The 20,333-nt window shown below is 38.6% G+C and overlaps 1 protein-coding gene across 1 annotated transcript in view; it reads right to left on the bottom strand.

Moving 5' to 3' along the window:
- Positions 1-20,333, bottom strand: part of clstn2a (calsyntenin 2a) — a 161,939-nt gene that overhangs the window by 64,685 nt on the left and 76,921 nt on the right. The window contains exon 2 of the mRNA XM_085389303.1: positions 16,168-16,290. Coding sequence (XP_085245429.1) covers positions 16,168-16,290 — 123 coding nt within the window. The remainder of the gene's footprint in view (positions 1-16,167; positions 16,291-20,333) is intronic.

The raw sequence follows: 20,333 nt of genomic DNA, 5'->3' as shown, positions 1-20,333 counted from the left end.
AGCGTCACTCTGAGACAGGATATTTCTAACCTTAGAGATGTTGCGCAAATGGAAGAAAGCAGTCTTACATATTTGTTTAATATATGCGTTGAAGGACATGTCCTGGTCAAAAATGACTCCAAGGTTCCTCACAGTGTTACTGGAGGCCAAGGTAATGCCATCCAGAGTAAGAATCTGCTTAGATACCATATTTCTAAGATTTTCGGGGCCGAGTACAATAACCTCAGTTTTATCTGAATTAAGAAGCAGAAAGTTAGAAGCCATCCAGGTCTTTATGTCTTTAAGACATTCCTGCAGTTTAACTAATTGGTGTGTGTCCATCCATCCATCCATGCATGCATCCATCCATCCATCCATGCATCCATGGATGGATGGATGGATGCATGCATGGATGGATGAATGGATGGATGGATGGATGGATTTTGGGCAACCTACAGTAGTACTTACTGAGCACTGTTTAGATGCCACAGCATGCATGAGTATTGTTCCTGATCATGTCCATCATCTTATGATCATATCTTCTTATGGCTGCTTCCAACACACTAGCACACCATGTCACAAAGCTTAAATCCTCTCAAAACGGTTTCTTGAGCTTGACATTAAGCTTACTGTACTCTTATGACCTCCCAGATCTCAATCCTATACAGCATCTTTGGAATGTGGAGAAATTGGAGAGTCACATCATGGACGTGCAGTCGACAAATCTGCAGCTTTCATATGAGTATGGCCCGAAATCAACAAGCACCTTGTTGAATCTGTGCTACAAAGAATAAGGCTGTTCTTTAGGCAGGAGGGAGTCCAGTCCAGTATTATAAAGGTATAACTAATGAAGCTGCCGGTGAGAATATATTAAGTAAGACCTACTAAAAGCATATTTTAATATGCAAGAGCATTTATTAAATTATCCTATCAGGCCTCTATGATGAAAGGGTAAATGAACAGCTGTCTTTATTCCTTCATTTAAAGGCTCTTTCTACCACTGGCAGGTCCATTATTAACCATCCTTTGAATTGTGGTTTTTATCTTCACTACAAATAAAGGCTTATCTTTTTTACTAGATGTTTGTTTTGTTTTTTAAAACATTTTTGGGGGCATTTTTACATTTAGTGGATAGTGGAGTGGTAAAGATATACAGAAAAGTGGGGAGGGATGAAGGGAAAGAAACCCAGCAAAAGGTTGCAGGTCAGACTTAAACTCGTGTGGTCATCTGCAAAACCCACTGAGCTATCAGATAGCGTACACTTATGTTCTGTTTCCTGTTTACTATCCAAATGCCTGTAGAGCTGCTGAATCTGAACACAGTTTTACACAAACAGAAGGTTTTACTCGTCGGCTTTTGCAATCTGTGAACAGACTGCACCATGGAAAACAAAGCAGATAGATTTATCCATTTCATTTGTTTCTCTGTTTAATCTCCCCAGGCACTCTGTCTTCCTCCTATTTGGTGCGAACAGATACATAATCATTTTACACATTATGTTATAGATGTTTAACTATAGAACGCGTTAAAGCAAACATAACATCAATGAAATCTGACAGGTGCCAATTGAGATCCACAGGAGACCTTTTGCATGCTAATACACACTTATTAAAATGACATCACTGAACCATCAGTCAGGCGGGCCAGCAGGGGGGTCGCCTGTGGGGCGAGACTGCACGTAGCATTCATCAGGACGGTAAATTCAGAGAAAACATCTCAAGAGAAGGTAATGAGCAGTGTAGTTCTAATATGCTGCAGAGGTTAAGATAACCTAATCTGTCAACTTTCATTGATCTCTGCATGCTGCGTATGTTAGTTGTAAAAGACAGCAGGCAATAGCTCATGCATGCTGCTGCTGTCATGTTTGATCATTTGGCAGTTCCTCAGCTGAAGTAAATGTAAAAGTGTCTTTTTGTTTTTAGAGAGAACAGCTCCATTCATTTATACAGCCATGAATCACAGTGTGAAACTGGAACAGCAGTAACAATAGATTTGAGTTTTTCATAACTGTCATATCTGTTTTGTCTATTGTGAATACTGTAACAGCATTTAATTAGCTAGACAGAAACACAATTTTCTTTTAAAGGAAAATATTGCATACGCACAAAGCACATAAACGCACATCCTGCTTGTGGAACAGAGTTTGATCGGTGGCGTGTTAAAAGAGTCAACATCCCAGTTGGTTTACTTTGTTCTCTGCGACTGTTGAATAAGTGTTTTTTACATAACATTTTAATCATGATGTAAAGCATTAGCATAGAAAATACTATCAATTCCATATGATAGACTAGCATTTAATAGTTTAGTAGCTTGAACAGTTTGTTACTTTGTTATAGATAGACAGATAGATGTAGAAATAGAAGGATATAGATAGATATAGATACAGAGATATGACTTCCATCCATATTTTGCCGTTGAATGACTACCCACTAACACATTTAGTGATGTCTCACTAATTAGATTTTGTATGAAATTTCGTCCATTATGCCAAAATCATCATATATAACACCCAACGCGCACGCACTGCGAGTTGACAGATTCATCACCTCACAGCGACAGCCCCACTCGTGATAGTTAAATGACAAGAAAAGGTCAGCAAAAGGTCTTAGAAGGGCAGGAACGGGTTGATATTAGATTGTCTTCATCCTTTTGTGCCATGGGAGGAGGAGGAACCTCCTTATTCCCATCCGTCCTCTTTTTTCATTTTGGCTTTATCCTCCCTCTCACAATTAGCAGAGACAAAGAAATCCTCAGGGGTGTAACATTAGATAAAACCTGAGAATGAATACTAATAACCTTACTGGAAATGATAAATTAGTTCAGCAGCTGCTCAGCAGAGCTCCAGGTGGTTTTAACAGTATTAGCACATGAGGGTGCTCAGCTTTAGTTTTTCAGAGTACTTTTGGAGATATTAGTTTGCTGAAAGACTGCAACAACCTAAATCTTGCTGGAAGTGAGCTATCTTTATTTAATGTAAGTAAATGAGCATAAGCATCTCTGTTAAAAATAAAATGAAAACAAATCGGTGATTCGTGCGTTTATCTTTTCATTGAGATTTTCCTGAAAGTGTACACTTAAAGGGAAGCTGATCTGCATTTACCTTGAGTGAATATACGACATGGACAAAAGTACAGGGCAACCAAAAAGAGCTGCTCAGCCACGGAAGCCCACACCATGAAGCTCCTGGTTTGGAGCCCTGCAGTCACTGAGTCAGCAGAGTGTTGCTTTTACTCACCTCAGCGATCCTACTCTGTAACTTTACGTGGTCTGTGAAAATTTAATTGTAAAATTGTTATGAGAAACATCCTTCGAGGAGCAACTTTTTCCTTTCTTACTTTGAGTACAATTCAGAGTCTGTACTTTTTCACTTTTACTTGGGTAAAAAAAGTTGCTTCAGTACTTTTACTGGAGTATTTTTTAACCCAGGTGTCTGTACTTCTGCTTACGTAAAGAAAGTCTGTACTTTTGCCACATTTGGTAACAAATTACTTTCTTTGGCAAGTGATTAAGTAAAATGCTGCATTATGTAATACGGTACTTTTTAAAAATAATAATAAGAACACTGTGTCTTATTATTATTCTTTAATTGGTCTGTTTAGAATTTAAACTGAAACAGCAGTCACAAATCATTATTATTCGATACTCATACAGACCTTTGGTGCTTTTCAATTTCTTCATTCTGTTTTTAGTGGTGAGTCGAAACAAATTCCATCGAGGATTCAAATTCTGGCGAGTGTAAAGTTATGTGAAGGAGATGTAAAATGAAAATGACCATAATATAGAGGAAAATCCAAAGAACTGGGATTTATTAAAAAATCTTTCTGAAAAACATGTTAATAAATGCTGTATGTGTGATAATGTTTGTGCATCTCCTGACCCTATCTCGTCCCATTGAGAAAGTCATAGACAAAATACAGCCATATATGCATGCACTAAGATCATGTTAGTGAGAAAATGTCAATAATCACTCCAAAATATTTGCTTCATGAGCACGTCATAACATCAATACATACACAAACTACCTGGCATTAATTCAGTGGCCAAGTGACATTGCCAAAGGATTTCTGAAATACTTAGCATCTTCATGGAAGGTATTTGGATTTTGCACATTTTTTCAAAGTCATTTCCAACAACAGGGAGGGAAATTGAGTCATTTGCAGGTAGTGCAGAGGTAGGAGAGTAGTTATAAGTATATGTTAGCTGGAACTCTGACTTAGCTTTGTGCAGCACTTGACTGATGGCCGCCGCTGCCCTCATCCATTACTCTGTCACTTGTTTGAAATTGCCTTTCAAACGTTCTGGCACTTCTGGAAAAAGTGGGTTCTCCTCCCTTTTCTCCTAACAGCAGATAGAAGCCATGGTGCCATGCAAAGATGCACAAAAATCGTATTTTACTTGCTCAGCTGTCAGATCCTGTGCGACCACTTCAGAGATGATTTAGCCCTGTGCTGTGGACCGAATGTCAACATGTGTGAAAAACACAATGGGCAAAAATAGCAAAAATTAGCAAGGGTAGTGGGGGGAAAGTGGGCACATTCGTCAACAAAAAAAAAGAAAGAAAAGATATTTGAATGACATAACTGCATTTTTGACTGGATGGGACAAATAACACTGACTCACTTGGTTCAAGTGTGAAATTCTGAATTTTGTTTACAGCTTTCAGTTTATCCATAAGGTAAAAAATACAGTATAAGCTCACAGCAACCAAAGGCAATGCGGCAAGGGCAGTCTCTCCTCTTGTCCTCTGCTCCGTCCCTGTGTGTGGGCTTGGTGGTGACATGACAGCTCATTCCTAGGCACTATTAATGACAGAGCTCCCCTTTTCTAGTGCTGACTATCATCTATCAACCAACGGCCAAAGCAGTCATTGCTCCTTCACTAAATTACAACCCACTGCATGAGACATAAAACTGGATAATGGGCTGAAAATTAGCAAATTACAATCATTACACTGCCATAATTGACCCTTGAGACCCGTGTGCAGAAGTACACATCAGCCTTAAGGTAGTGTGTGTGTGTGTGTGTGTGTGTGTGTGTGTGTGTGTGTGTGTGTGTGTGTGTGTGTGTGTATTGGACCGTGAGGATGGAATCTAATTTAGTGAATAGCAGCAAACCCAAAGCTAACTGGCAGTAAACAGGGAGTCTTAGACTGTTTACACCCTCAAATGATTTTGCTCTACTCTCCGTTAAAAGATTTTAAAACATAAAAACATGAAAGGGAGAATTGTTAGATATAACAATGTACAGGGATAGGACAGCCTGAAAAAGCAAGGCACAAATATATGTATTTGTATATGTATTATTTCTAATATTTCTCTCTTTTTTTTTTTTTACAATTACAAAACTCTGGAAATCCAAGAACTTCGGAAAGACTGACTTGTATGATGGTTCTTTATAGCTCTTACATTGCAGCTGAGGTCATGACAAAAGTTGTCAACTGACAGGCTGACAATTTATTAAAGGGACAAATGTTGCTGAGAAATAAGCTCCACTAATTAAACTTGATAACTTTTATTCCTGCAAATGTGAGCTTACTGGATGGATCTGCAGTTAATCTTACTATATGCACTATATATCTTAATATATACACCACAAATCTCGTTCTGTTTGTCTGTCTTTGTGTTTGTTTATTTGTCTGCAATCTCATCCTAGACCTAGACTATGAGGACTTGAACCACCAAACCTGGCACACAGGTACATCCGAGGCCCCTGAAAGTTCTTAACTATTTGAGATATTATAATGACATCACTTAGCAATGGGTTAAAATGTGCCATTCTTAGCATTTGTGCCACTACAACACTTTATAAAAGCATCCTATTGTTTTAATTGCATTACAGTGGCATGTCATTAATAGCCACAAAAGTTGCATTATATGTGGCATATTATAAGCTGTAATGTTGTCTAGCAAGAACCTACCGAAAGGCTAAAAAGACCAATTTTTACCATATATACAACATCTATCACATATATTTTTTTAAAATCTTTTTTTCATTGTGATTAAGTATGTCTGAATCACGGCTAATTCATGCTGTTCCAACAGCATGAATTAGCCAAACAATAGTGTAGCATTGGCATGTATAAGTTTTATTAAAACATTAAATTAAAATGATTAAAAATGTAATTCAATAAAAATAATAGATGATCTAATAAATCTAATCTAATAAAATGATTAAATGTCAGACTACTTCAGTGAATCTTGTCAGATTCACAAACAACAGAGGATATTTTTTCTGTGGTTCTGTACTCATATATTGTCCTGGATATTGAAGTACTTGTGTTCCTCCATTCTCATCATATATGCTTATGTCATTGTTGTTGTTGTTGTTGTTGTTTTGCACAGGTATCAAATAATGCATTTTTAATCAATTCAAAACACGACACATGATGTTATCACATGATAACATCATGTGTAATATAGGCACAGATTCTCTGTTGATGCTTGTATTTATCCAAGCACTCCAGTTCATACCCATCTTAAACTGGACAGGGGAGAATTTATTTCATATAAATATAAAATTACTTCCATAATTAGTCTTATGTCATTTAGACAAGATGCAAATTCAAGCACTCTGTGCCTGTGTCCCCCAAAATATTCAATTAGCCTATTACATGGACTTTTAATGAAATAGCAGGAGCAGCACTCAGCAAGGTCAACCAAAGAGAGCAAAATATGCGAATTACATTTCTGTGACTACCAGAATAAAACATGGAATTGAACAGCGTCAAATACAGAAGTGGAGTCTAACTGACTTTTAAGACTGATACTGATAGTCAGAGATGGGCAGTAACGCGTTACTGTAATCCAATTACTTTTTTCAGGTAACGAATAAAGTAAGGGATTACTATTGCAAAAACGGTAACTGGCAAATTGTTAAACTTTGGCAATAATGTCAGACCACCAACAAATGAGTCAGACTCTAAGTAGAAGTACATTCAAATATTTCTAATTCAGTAGATTTACACTTGATTTATTATCATAATTTTTAATCATAGAGTTAAGTTTTAGGGAATCAAGTATTTTATATAGTGTTGACTCATTCTGACCATAACCACAGCCTACCAGTTCCTTAAGAGAGTGTTTATATGCAGGTGGTGGTTGGTCTTGTAACAGTACATACAAATATAAACTGTAACAGAAGGATTTCTTTAAAAAATAGGCAACAACATCAACATCTCCAGTTAAAGCGAGTCAACAAATGGCAATTTGTTTTCTCATTATTTCATTCCTTCCGTCTCATATTTATCTTGGTCATTATCCAGATTATTGCAAGAACAGGTGACAGAACAACAGAGGTTTAAGTGGTTTACAACAAAAGAGAGGTGGGATGGCGTTAGGAGGGTGTAGGGGTCATGGATGATGGAGGATAAAGTTAGTCTGACTAATTCTGATATTGTACACAGGTCTAAAAGCCAGATTATCCTATTTTATGGTCGCATGAACAAGGCAAATGGAGTGAGGAAGATATGCAAATTGCTCTCTAATTGGCCTGTCAGGTTTCTGAAGCCCTGTCAAACCACTGTCAGAAAGAGAGAGAGCAGGGGCCAGAGCCAGGGAACACAAAGAATTACTGGATTAGTTTCAGCTGCTATTCACTGCCCATTTCATTAAGCAATTTCAGCTCACACCAGGACCATGGGTCAGTGCTCCATGCTTGAAGAGCAGATTTTTCAGCTGTCATTTTGACAAGAGAGGCAGCACATCTCAACACTGCCTTCCTCCTCCACACATTGCTGGCTCAATGAAAAACACAGATACTGCCAGTAAACAAGCGTTCACGAGCTTCCCTTCACTGTAGATGGTACCAGGAAGGCATATTCAAGTGTTGAAAAGGTGGCAAGAAAACATTAGGAAACAAAACGGTGAGCAACACATCCTCATCCCCTCACAGATTCAAAGTCATTTAAAGAAAAAGTCTCTCCTCTTTTTCCCCTTCATCAATACTTCGACTAGTAATACCAGGGTAAGTTTGTGGAGCTGTGTTCGTAGTATTCAATACGTAAATTAATTTGATATAGGTTATTAGTGAGTAGGGAGAGTTTTCTAAGCCCGGCTCATTAGCAGCTACAGTGTTACCAATGACATGTGTGGTTTACTTGGATACTTGTAGAAGATTTATCACTCAAGATTATGAGAAGTTTAATTATTAAGTGAATTTGTAATTTCACACCAAATGACCCTTTTAAAGCGGCCTTTGATATCAATATATTTAAATATCTGATGGCTATGATATGAGGTTGAAATACTGAAACTAAATGTGGATTTTCAGGCAAAAATTCAACATTTAACTTACAGGCCCTGTACAGCGGAAGATACAAAATAATACATAAATAAATAAATAAATAAGTAGGCTTGCTCTTAGGCTCCAGCATAAAGTTATCCAGTCATTCACCCTAAAGCATGAGGAAGAGCCAAAGATCTAAAACAATAATGCTGAATCTTGTTCATAATATGTGTTTTTACTGCCAAAAGTACAGGAGGAAAGACTTTTAGTGTCACGTAAAACCACTGTATTTGTCAAATGTACCACTGTCTTAGCTAATGTGGAGTGAAAACCTTCAATCTAAAGAGTTTGTTTCCACACTATATTACCTACAGGTATATGTAATCAATGTTTTTTATGACTTTTTTTTTACACATCTTATAATCCTACAAACTTATGCTACAGCTGCAGTTGTTGGAGACTGTAGAACAACCAAAATGACTGTGTGCAATGAACTTGCAATTTTGCAAAACTTTGAAATGGTTGCTTTGAAGACGTGGAATAGGTCTGCCACAATGGTGATAAAATGGCAATACGATGGGTTCAGTCTACAATCAGTCTGCACACACTAAACTACTTACATTCAGAGTCCAGCCAGAATCTCATTGACTTTAAATAAATAGTTACGTAGTTGCTGCAAGACGGTGATTTAACTGCAAGCTGATGTGGGCACTCAGCAACCTTGCCTTTATATAAGCATATAACCAGAATACCAGATAGAAAGCCCTTCAGTCTCCTATTGCTAAGACACACGTTGCAGTCAGCTCAGCACAGACTGATAATCAGTGCATTGATGAATTCTTCTGTTTTTTATGGTACAGTCTATTTTACAGGTAATTATCTGACCCCTCAAGGCATGAATATAAAAGCAGCAACATTTGTCCCTTTAATGAATGAATGAAACAATTCTACATTTAAAAAAAGCTGTCACAGGTGCAGCACATCCCATAGATATACACAAGCACACACAAAAACACACTCAAAACCTCAGCTCATTACAAGTTTGGCAGCCGCACACACACTAAAAGAAATGGAGAGTAATCGGGAAATTGAAAATCATCGCATAGTGTCAAGAATTGAGAGACAGATCCAGTGTAAAATAGAAAAAAATTGGGTAATAGGGTGATAATAGAAGGGTCTGAGTCCTTTGTAAAATCAATCAGAGGCTAAGAGGTTGCTTGACGCCGTGAGCAATTTGACAATGCATTGACGACAGAGCTCCAGTGGAGCATTACTGGATGTGTAATTACTATGACCATCTTATATGGATCCAATTAGCTTCCTTCAACAGTGAAGAGACATAGCACTTCCCATGATATAAATGGACTCTTTCACTGTTTGTCAGTGTTTTCCGATAAAAGGGTAGTACCAGATCATAAGTGCATCTTTTCAGAAACAGGGCATTTAAGATGATTTACTCATTTAAGATGATTTGAGTTTATGATACACACGCTGCATTTTCCTTGAAACAAACCAAGGATGAAATCAGCCTCATACCATAAACAGACTACATCTGCTGAGCTTTAAATTCTGTAGGCAGGAACCAAAGGTCTTATAACCAAGCGCAAGAATGGGCAGTACAGTTAAACACAGGTGGGACATAAAGAGGAAAGAGTTAGTTTCATCCTTTATGGTCACTGACAATGAAACGCTACAAGTTGAAAATAAATGACCACCTGTAAACACGAGAACAAAAACCCACACATCACCTGCAGGCCAGGCGGCAATGCTAGTGCTATTTAAAAATCCCCAACTATCAATACAGTATTGGATGCCTTAAAAACTCAATAATATTTACTGTTAAAATTAATAAAAGCCATAACTCATTGTTTTATATTTAAATATTTTAAAATTAGCTATTAAGTGCAATAAGTGAATCCCTTGATAGTAAGCCTAACAAATCATATATTTTAGTACATTCAGTTGCTGAAACCAACCATCCATCTATTTTCTTAAAAGCAACAACTTTGGATGTCTTTATTGGATTTACTGGTGATTGTTCATGCTCAAAGTCTCTGAACAGGGCTAACACAACAAAATCAAGCATTCACACTTGCAGCCAATTCAGAATAACCAGTTTACCTAACACTGTGGAAGGAAACCAGAGTACCCAGAGAATCGACACAGGCAGAGGGATAAAACATGCAAACTCCACACAGAGAAACCAGCAAACCCAAACCTGGGATTTTCTTTCTGTGAGGTAACAGTAGCCTCTGCATCGCTGTGCCACCCTGTACTGCAGAGCCTGTATCATATTTTAATAAATGTAAAAGCCTTCACAGATGATTAAAAAAAGCTGGAAGCCATTCAATCAGTTTTGTTTAGTGTTTATTAGACATTATGCTCTGCAGACCAGCTGGATGGGCCAACTTATGGCTCTTGGGCCAAATTAAGCCTATAAGACATAAATTAAGTAGCACAGCTATACTACAGTTCCACCTCCACTGTGGATTTGTTTATGTGTCGACAAAGTACACAAACTTTATGGAGTTGTACCACTAATGCTCCATTATGCTCCAGTGAAAGTGTTAAATTTTGACTGATAAGCATAACTACTCATCTTATCTCATGCATATCTTATTGTGTTTAGATAATTAAAACATTTTCAATTAAAAACATGCAAGATAACAGGTGACATTCCCAGTGGGTTTCTTTCTATAAGCAACAATTTTAACTTATTAATACTCACTTCATAATAACTCAGCTAGTGAGTTTGGCTTTGTGTGCTCTGTGATTACTTATGCAGGGAGCTAACAGACACGGTGCTGACAGAATTAAATGAGTTTTTATAATGCTGTGTGCTAATGGCGGTTGCAGCAGAGTGAAATCCGGTTTGTAGGTGTCAAAGCTGAAGAGAATGCAGAATCTTTGATGTTCTGTTTCATGTTTCAGACCTGCCTCGGTGTTACCTCACAACTAAGCGCCCACTGCAGAAATTTAACCATCGCACAAAGGCAAAGAGGACAGACAGAAGGAAGAGGGAGAACGGGAGAGAGAGAGAGGCAGACAAAGTGATATGTTCCTCTCGTCCTTAGAGAAACAGACACCTGCAGGTTTGATCAGACTTTGCCTTCAATATCCTCTCTTATCCTTTGATGATCCATCACATCGTCTCTTTCTATTCTCTCAGTCTCATTTTCGCACGCACACACATATACTTCACATCCTCATCTTGGATGGATCTTTGTTTCTGTCTTTCATCTCCTTCTCTTACCTCACATTTTTTCCCCTCCCACATTTCCTGCCTCTCTCCCTCCTTGTTCCAATTTCTGTTTTTCTCGCCACCTTTAAATTTTCACTTAGCTTGTGCTTCGTTGGGCTCCACTTTTTAATTGTCATCTCTGCTTTAGTCACCAAGGTGCAGCCTTACTTTCAGGTACTTGGTTTATGTAGTTTTGGATTTGGCAAACTGATCAAGAATTGTCTTGGCTTGAAATAGAGTCTTTTCCTGTTGTTTTGGAACAGATGATAAGTATTGCAAACAGTGATACAATTAGGCAGCACATCAATAGGCTGTTATTATCCTGGTATTATTTTTGCTGTACAAAGGAAAGTATTAATGAGGTTAAAGGGGACCGTCCATGGCTCACACAGCAATAAATAGCTGAAACTGAACTTACACAGACAGACTGAGGGGGGAACAGGGGGGCTGAATCTTCACAAACGGACTTTTCTTAAAATTACAAAAAAATGTATACACTCACACGCCTGAGTAAGAATCATGTATGAAAGGGAACATGGACAACAAGATTTGTTTTTTCACCTGTTGTGTTCTCCCTGTCCTGTCTGCTGATCGATGTCAGCTGTGTCTTCCAGGTGTTTTCCCTTTGCCCTACTTTCCTCTTGTATTTAATGTCTGTGTCTGCTCCTGCTCGTCGTCACGTCGTACCCTCATTCTGGCCTGTGTAGTTCAGTTTCATGCCCTCATCGTTCTGTTCCGTTTCCTGATTTATGCCTACAATAAAGCAGTGGACTTTGAGTTTAAACTCCACCTCCACGAGTCTGCATTTTGGGTCCTTTTTCCTGCCTGCCCGCACACAGCCATGACAGAAACAAGCCACCCTTAAGCTGCAAAAACAGAAAGAAAACAGAGAAAGTGCTACATACAATATTAGGAGTGACAAAATCTACAGTTTGGTGCATCCTGAGAAAGAAAGAAAGAAAGAAAGAAAGAAAGAAAGAAAGACAGAAAGACAGAAAGAAAGAAAGCACTGGTGAATTCAGCAATGCAAATGGAAGACAACGGTGGTGGATCATCGCAGAATGATTTCCATGGTTTAAGAGAAACCAGAACAGCCAACCAAGTTAACAACACTCTGCAGGAGCTAGGTCTATCAATATCCAAGTGTACCATAAAGAGAAACTACAGGGAGTTTTCTGCAAGGCAGAAGCTACACAAAAACCTCAAGAATAGAAAAGCTAGATTGAACTTTGCTAAAAAGCCAACACAGTTCTGGAAAAACATTCTTTGAACAGATGAAACCAAAATCAACCTCTCTGTTTATGCAGATATATTTTTAAGATACTTAACGGTCAGAGAGACTGGCCTCAGAAAATGAAACACAAACAGTTCATTAGGAGAAATAAACAGATGATGATTTGATTCAATATTTAAAAAAACAAACAAACCAACCACAGTAAACTTAAAGTGACAATTGCCAATAATAACCATGAGTGTCCAAATGCAGCCAATGGGAATGATCAAACATGTTTTTTGGCACAAATAGTTTGCTTGTGATAGCCTGCTCTCACTGTCATTGTCCATCTGGCTTCTCTGTTTTCTGTCATCTGACTATTCACACTTTGCCTCCCATTCTCAAACAATTCGTGCTCCTTTACCCCGTGTGTGTCCTGCAGTGGAAACAATGTACCATAGTAGATTATTCTGGTGCCATGATGAATGGTAAGAATCTGTGTCTGTTGACTGTGGCCTTGAGATAAAGAGTAGGCAAATGAAACTGTCTGCTTGGCTTGCTGCACCCCAGAGTCCACTGTCACCATTCCTCATGCTAATTTGATTGAGAACGCTCTATCAGCACATACTCCTCGACCCACACACCTTTGCTCAAGGGACGTGTAGGTGGTGGAGCGGGGTGGGGTGGGGTGGGGGGTGGGGGGTACAGGATGCCATCAAGCCACATAGTAATAACAAATTTATCTCCAGGATGCCTGTCTCAGCGTATAATGTTCAAGTTAGGCCCACTGTGGGTAGTTTACATCAAAGTGAAATGTGGCGCTGCAGACGAAGGCAGGACAGAGCCAAAGACGAAATGGTAAAGAGAAAAAATCAGATGTTTAAACATGTGAGATGGGGTAAGAAGCGAAGGTGAGACAGTCAGCATGATTAAAAATAAAGAATTACAGAAGAAAAGTACCTAGCAATCTTCATTTGTGTTTCCACATTGCAAATGATGTGGAGCCAGAAGGATATCCCTCTCCTTTCAGCAGTAAAACGAAACCAGGATTGATGAGAGTGTATATAATGCGCAAGTGACTGGCTGTATATGGGCTTGCTAGGAGCAAAGCGTCGACACAGTGAAGTGGAAGAAGGATAGCTGGATTGAGAGAGAAAGAATGTGGCGCCGGGTGGAGAGAAAGATACAAATGAAGGTCTAGATCGAGATAAAGATTTGAGAGAATAGTTCAACTCCAAAGGAGGGCATTGTGTGCAAAACCCAGGGTGAGCTGTAGCAATTGCCAGGGGAGATAAATTGGGACAGAGCTGCTCTTTTATGGCCATTTTTTCAGTCTCCTTGGTAGCTATTGTATGGGTTTCATTCATTAGACCGTATGCAATGAAAAACATTCAGGGAGAGAAATATCACCAGTCAGCAGCCAGTGTACAGCTCTGCGTTTTCCTCTGGGGCAATATTTCACAAAGCTTGCCCTTCTCAAGTAAACAAACCACATGTTAATCATGGAGAAAAACAATTACAATTAATTTCCTCTTTTGTTTGCCTACTTGTCACGGTGTCATTAAACCTTTACCACATCATGGATTTGGTTACCAGGGAACGTTATGTGCTGTAAAATACTGTAAGGCTGCTTTGGTGGACAGAAACAATGTCTGGAAGCGGTTTCTTCAGTGTCTTCACTTGTAATGAATAAAATATGACTGTAGTTGCTATTGTTGCTAAATATATTCTGAGTTTTCTTCTGAGGTGAAACTAAGTCTTCCTTTCCCCCACAAGGGGATCGTTAAATCTCTATACAGTACATTTGCAATGCAGATTCTACAACATTTGGGTTACACCATAGAGTACTACACAACATGTACAACGTTGTTAAGTATAAAAAGCTGTTGAAAATGAATTTCAGCTATTTCACACTCTTTACAGTCAGCTGTATTTACCGATTATTTACAGAACAGCTCATGAGAAACACCGAAAGCAACAGAAAAGATTGCTTTGGCACAAACACACACAAAAAAAAGAGAACAGAAGAAGAAAAGTAGCTGAGTATCAGTTTTCCATGGTTGTCAGCTCTGGGATTAATAGCAGCCATTTCGCCATAATGAGCTGTTAAGCGTTAGCTGCCAAAAGCCTCTTCGTTTGCCTTTGAGTCTCAGAATACTTTGTCTAATTATAACAGCGCTCTCTGTCCCTTTTCTTCCTGTCACTGTCAGCACTGCTGTACCTGTGTAACGCCTGCCTGACTTTAGCTCTTGTTAGGCGATATAATCAGCTCGAGAAACTACGATCTGGAGATGAGGTTCATGATGATGTTGCACCATCATTATTAAATGTGTCACATGTGAGTGCTACACCCAGAGCATCCACGTCTATGTTAAAGACTGTGGTTTGTGTGGCAGCTCGAACTTCAAACACGAGCGCAATAAAACGTTAAACTGAACAAAGGTTGTTCCTTAGTTGTTTTTCACGCTACCCGGGAGATTTGTACTGCACTACAACACAGAGAACTTTTTTTTCCCTGTAAAAACTTACAGTGAGTACTCAGTAACCAGACTTTCAAGTGAATGCAGATGCTGCAATCAGTTATTGCTAAAGGGCACATGCTAGACACCTTAAGGGTATTAAAATCTTTGTAAATATATAATAAACTAATTAATATTAAATACTGCAGTGGCTGGGATTAAAGCAAATGTATGATAGCGGAATACAAATAGCTATAATTTAATTTAAATAAAACTGGAGCTGAGATGCTGTTTACTACAATGCTAATTCAGTGAAGTAAACCCCGCTTAAATTCTAGGTGAGTGTTCTAGTGAAAATGACAGAGCATTGTTTTGCTTCTGAAATAAATATTGTCATCATGAAACGCTGAGGAGAGATATATTCATATGTTTCAATATTTAAGAGCAACCTTTTGTTGAGGTTAATGGGGCATTTCAGCTTATGGGAAAAAATTGCCTCAGCAGAAGCCACGAAAAGATCCCTGACAGGAAGACCGAAGAGGCTGTGAGAGAATAAAATAAACCTATTTTCGTAAGCTTGAATACCTTGGTCTAAGCGTTTGTGAATTTAAATTCCTCAATCCTGGCCAGAAGTTTTCTGTTGAGTTAGAAAGAAGGGAAACTCTTTATTTTTTTTTTTTTTTGGGGCCATGTAAAGTAATTCTGCACAACGGCAAGAAAAAAATTGTTCTCTTTAAAAAGAAAGCCATTTGTTTTACACTGCTAACTGTGATAAATGGAATTCAGTCTCCATGACAAACAGTGAGTACGGAGAACTGGTGGATCATCTGTTTTTGTCTTGGGGTGTGAAGTTGCCACAGTTGCCTGCACACAGCACTGAAGCGTCCTCGTCAAAGTCTTCTCTATTTGTGTGTGTGTGTGTGTGTGTGTGTGTGAGAAACACTCTGTGTACTATGTGCGTATATAAACATGCTGTATTCTATTAAAATGTGTGTACTTTGCTGTACAACAGATATTAATGTGTTTGTTATTTTGCATTTGCATTTCCTACCAGCATATGGCACCGGGGCATCCTTGTCTAGAGCTACCAGCGGAGGGTCCAGCAGCACTGTGTCCATGTTCTCTGTGATCACTCCATGATAAGAGGCTTCTATCCATGGCTTGTGCTTGTTGACTGTGAAAAGAGGAGGAAGGATGGCATAAATGATACTGTCTTAGTTTGTATAGCTGTACTTGAGAAATTCAATGCACATTTTGGTCACAGTATTACTGCAAAGACATAGTGTAGCCATTTATACATTGCCCTAACAAGTAAAAGATCCCTGGATCCCAAGAGGAAATTCAAATCCCATTGGGAGTACATCAGGGAAAGCAAAAAACAAAAACAAATACAGAGCTGCCTGCTATAGTGATGCCTTGTGAATAAGGGAGGAGCAGAAAGTAACAGCATTACTGCAAAGACTGGTACTTTCATTAGTACAATGCTCTGTTCATTCTACAGTTTATGACCATGTTTATCATAATGCAGTGAGTCACCTCAACAGACAGACTCAGAATGAGAGACGCAAAAGGATATAACCCTCCACTGGAGTGTTGCTTTTTCACAGGTGGCAAAAAGGAGCAATAAAAGTGAAGAAGCGAATAGTGTGGAAAGAAAATGTTGTTTGTTGGATGGAATTTGTGATTCTTTGTTAAAGCATTGCAGCAAAGCTGTAAACTACACTTTGACTTCCAGTACTGTGCTGTGCAAAAGTTGCGAGGTCCCCCTTATTTCTTTTCCAGCCACACTTTCTTGTAATTCTTAAAGTTGTCTTAAGCAAAAGTTCTACAGACTTTCAGAAGATCCTTTTAGGTTTTTCTCTGCACATTGGCAACTTTTTCACTCATTTTCAGACCCAAACCCCCAACCCTTTACAGAGTAATTTGTTGCTGCTGTTGTTTTGTTTTAATTTTATTTGTCACATACACAGTCAAACACAGTACGATATGCAGTGAAATGCTTATTGCTTTTAAAGGAAAAATAACCTAACTAAAGGGATGAACCAGTGCGGTGTCTACACCTAATAGTTAATTTAGCAAAAAGAAAGAAAAATATCTTTAGGAACTGTTACTGGCAGCTTGTTGCAAAACACCATCATTTGTTTGCATTTCATTAGCTGAATTTACAAAAAAGGGCAAACATAACACAAATTGAGAGGCATAAAATTGTATTTTCATACTAACAAGGTGATTCCCAAAGTTAGCTTTGCCAAAAGCTTAGCATAGCTTAGCACTGTGTGCATCATCTCTTTTAAAAATTGAAGGAAACTGAGCAAGTGGAGGACAAAAGAAGCGCCATCTTAAAGTCATGTCCTTAAGAAACTGTGAAAAAATCCAGCAAAGACCTGACATAGAACATGAGAGATGCATCTGGCCCTTCAGTTGATCCACCTATTATCAGCCAAAGCCTCATCAGAAATGGTCGAGGTGGAAGGCTAACTGTCAAGAAGCCATTCTTAAAGAAGCAAAATAGTGAGAAAAAGCTGAGGTACGCCAAATTTCAAAAGAACTGGACTTAAAAAATCAATGACAACAGATCTGAAGGAATTGCCCAAGAAAGTTCTGAAGAATAACAATATTTGGACATATTGACTTTCAAGCTTCTTACAATTGTCTGTTTCCCTGTTTCTTACTCTGTGCATCTCTATTTATTACTATACAATTTCTAGTATAACCACCATGCTGCAAATCACAGGTTAACACAGATCACAATCACACATGCAGGAATTACTGATTTCTTTAAATTGGACATTCTTCTGCTTCATTGCAGCAGGACCTCACAAATACACAGACACCAGCGTGGCACAAGAAAAACCATATGCGCTTGGCCACTTTTGTGTATCCACACACACATACTGCATCTCTGGTGCACAAGTGTGAGTCCCTGCAGGGAGCTGGGATGTCAACCCGAGCTTTCAATCCATTGAAGAGGAACACTTTGTCTCATGCCAATGAGCAGATGACATGTCCAGCTGGCAGTGATTTAAAATGCATCAAACTCTTCCTAAAGCTTTTTCGCCACTTTTCATCTGTTTGAACAAATCTTAGTAGTTTTGTCCTACTATCCCATTTTCTGCCCCTGCTTGTCACTGAATTGAGAGGACAGGGTCAAAAACTAGAAAATAGGTCTGAACAAAAGAAACACAAATTTAAAGCAACACATTTGATGTGAAGGAGAAAAAACCCAGAGACAAACACACTTTAAGCTTGTGACAAAAGAGTGGCTTATATAAAAGCCTCTGGAACAAGTTTACGGTGCTTTCGAAGCTTTATTTTTAGATTTATAACATAAAAGCAAGACCTAAGAATCTTCATCTACATGACCTTTTGTGTTAACTCTTCGTCACATTTGTCTTATAATCTTTCATTGTGCTGCCAAGGATCTAATGTTTCTAGATGGCACTCCTACCATGCTGAGAGAGAGTACAGAGTGGATCATAAGCAGTGAAAAATAACCACAAGGGATGACATTATTCATGGAAGAAGTGTCATCTTATGCTCATGCAGTAGATAGAAAGCACTGCAGCACACAGCATGACTCTGCTCTGCTGGAATGCGAAAAGAGAAAAGTGGAGGTCTGTTTTCAAGTGGTATTTAGGTATCTTTACTTCAGGAACATTTTACTTGTAATGCTGGATCCAATGGTGCATTAACCAGGACATTAAAACACATACACTTTTATGTCCTAATGCAGGTACAGCCTGATCCTTATGTTTTTCAGATTTCCTTGGATTTACTCTTCTGTATAAAATTACCATAAAAAAGTAGACATGAAATGAACTGAAACAATGTTACAGAGAGACTCTCGAAAGTCATGATAATATTAAAGTGAAGTGCTGAGGTGACTATAAAAATGAGCAGTACCAAAGTGATTCTTCATTCCTGTGTGCCTGCACTAACCATGCATAAATACATATTAATCCATCATGCTCACACAGCATTTCATTTACATTTGAAGATGTCTTCAGTAAGTCTAATAGCAGCCCACAGCCAGTTCAGTTTACTCATGGATGGCAAGTTCAATTTCTAGCTCAAGGTCTTGCATTTATCCCAAACAAATTGGGTGGTGGTTGACGCAGCAGAGCTGGGAGTTTTTAAAGGTAGTCTGATATTGGAGCTATATATTAGCAAAATAGCACATCAGACCATGGAAATGGGCTATTACCAATACTGGCTTTCATGACATGAAGTACTGTAAAGCCATTAGTGATGCATTTAAAGTATTCATCCTTGACATCCTTGTACTGAGCCACAGTAATGAAACAAAAATTGCATTCAAAGAGAAAAGAAAAGAGTCTGGAACAACTTTCTAGAGAAGATCAGCTAAACTACAGCAGCAGCTTTCTATAAGACAATTTCTCAAAGCTGAAAGCAATAAAGACCTGTCTATACTCTCCATTTATGTGTGTTCTTCCAATGTCAATTTCATCGCTAATCCAAGTACCTTGTTGCACAGGAAAAGCACAGGAAAATAAAGATTGTACATTAACACAAGCGGTGTTTCCTTTTTGCTTGATGAGCTGCTATAAACAAACATTGGCTCAGATTCTTGCTGTCATGTAGTCACAGTTTTTCATCCGTAAAAACGTGTCGACGTATCATTAACTGTGTGCATGTGAATCTGCAGTCCAGACTAGTACACACACATATACAAAGGCAATTATAAACTGAGCTAAAAGGGCTCACTTCTAAGCCAGAAAACAGGGACAGACAGCTGTTTTGATTATAATACTCAGTAGTTGATTTTGGAGGACATGTACGTACACGCTGGGTTTTTTTCCCCCAATGTTTGAGCAATTTCTCCACAAATTTAAGCAAATATTATTGTTGTCATATTCTAGAGTCACCACCTACTTCCTGATCAAGTTCACAGTATATCAATATATCTAATTATCTAATATATCACATGGCAGCAGTTCAGTGAATTTAAGTATGTAGGCATGGTTGAGACGACCTGCTGAAGTGCAGACGGGAAGAAAGGTGACTTTGAACATGGTGTGGTTGAGGGTGCCAGATGGGCTGGTCTGAGTTTTTCACAAACTGCTGATCTACTGGGATTTTCCCCACACATCCATCTCTAGGGTTTACACGTGTTGAAAAAAGAGAAAGAATAAAGTGAACAGCAGTTCTCTGGTTGATGCCAGAGGTCAGAGGAGAATAGCCAGGCTGCTTTGAACT

This window comes from Rhamphochromis longiceps, linkage group LG18 (assembly GCF_057381845.1).
Source record: "Rhamphochromis longiceps isolate RC_006_pf linkage group LG18, R_longiceps_female_GT1.1, whole genome shotgun sequence".
In the NCBI taxonomy this organism is placed as follows: domain Eukaryota; kingdom Metazoa; phylum Chordata; class Actinopteri; order Cichliformes; family Cichlidae; genus Rhamphochromis; species Rhamphochromis longiceps.
This window is presented reverse-complemented; position numbering and strand designations above follow the sequence as displayed.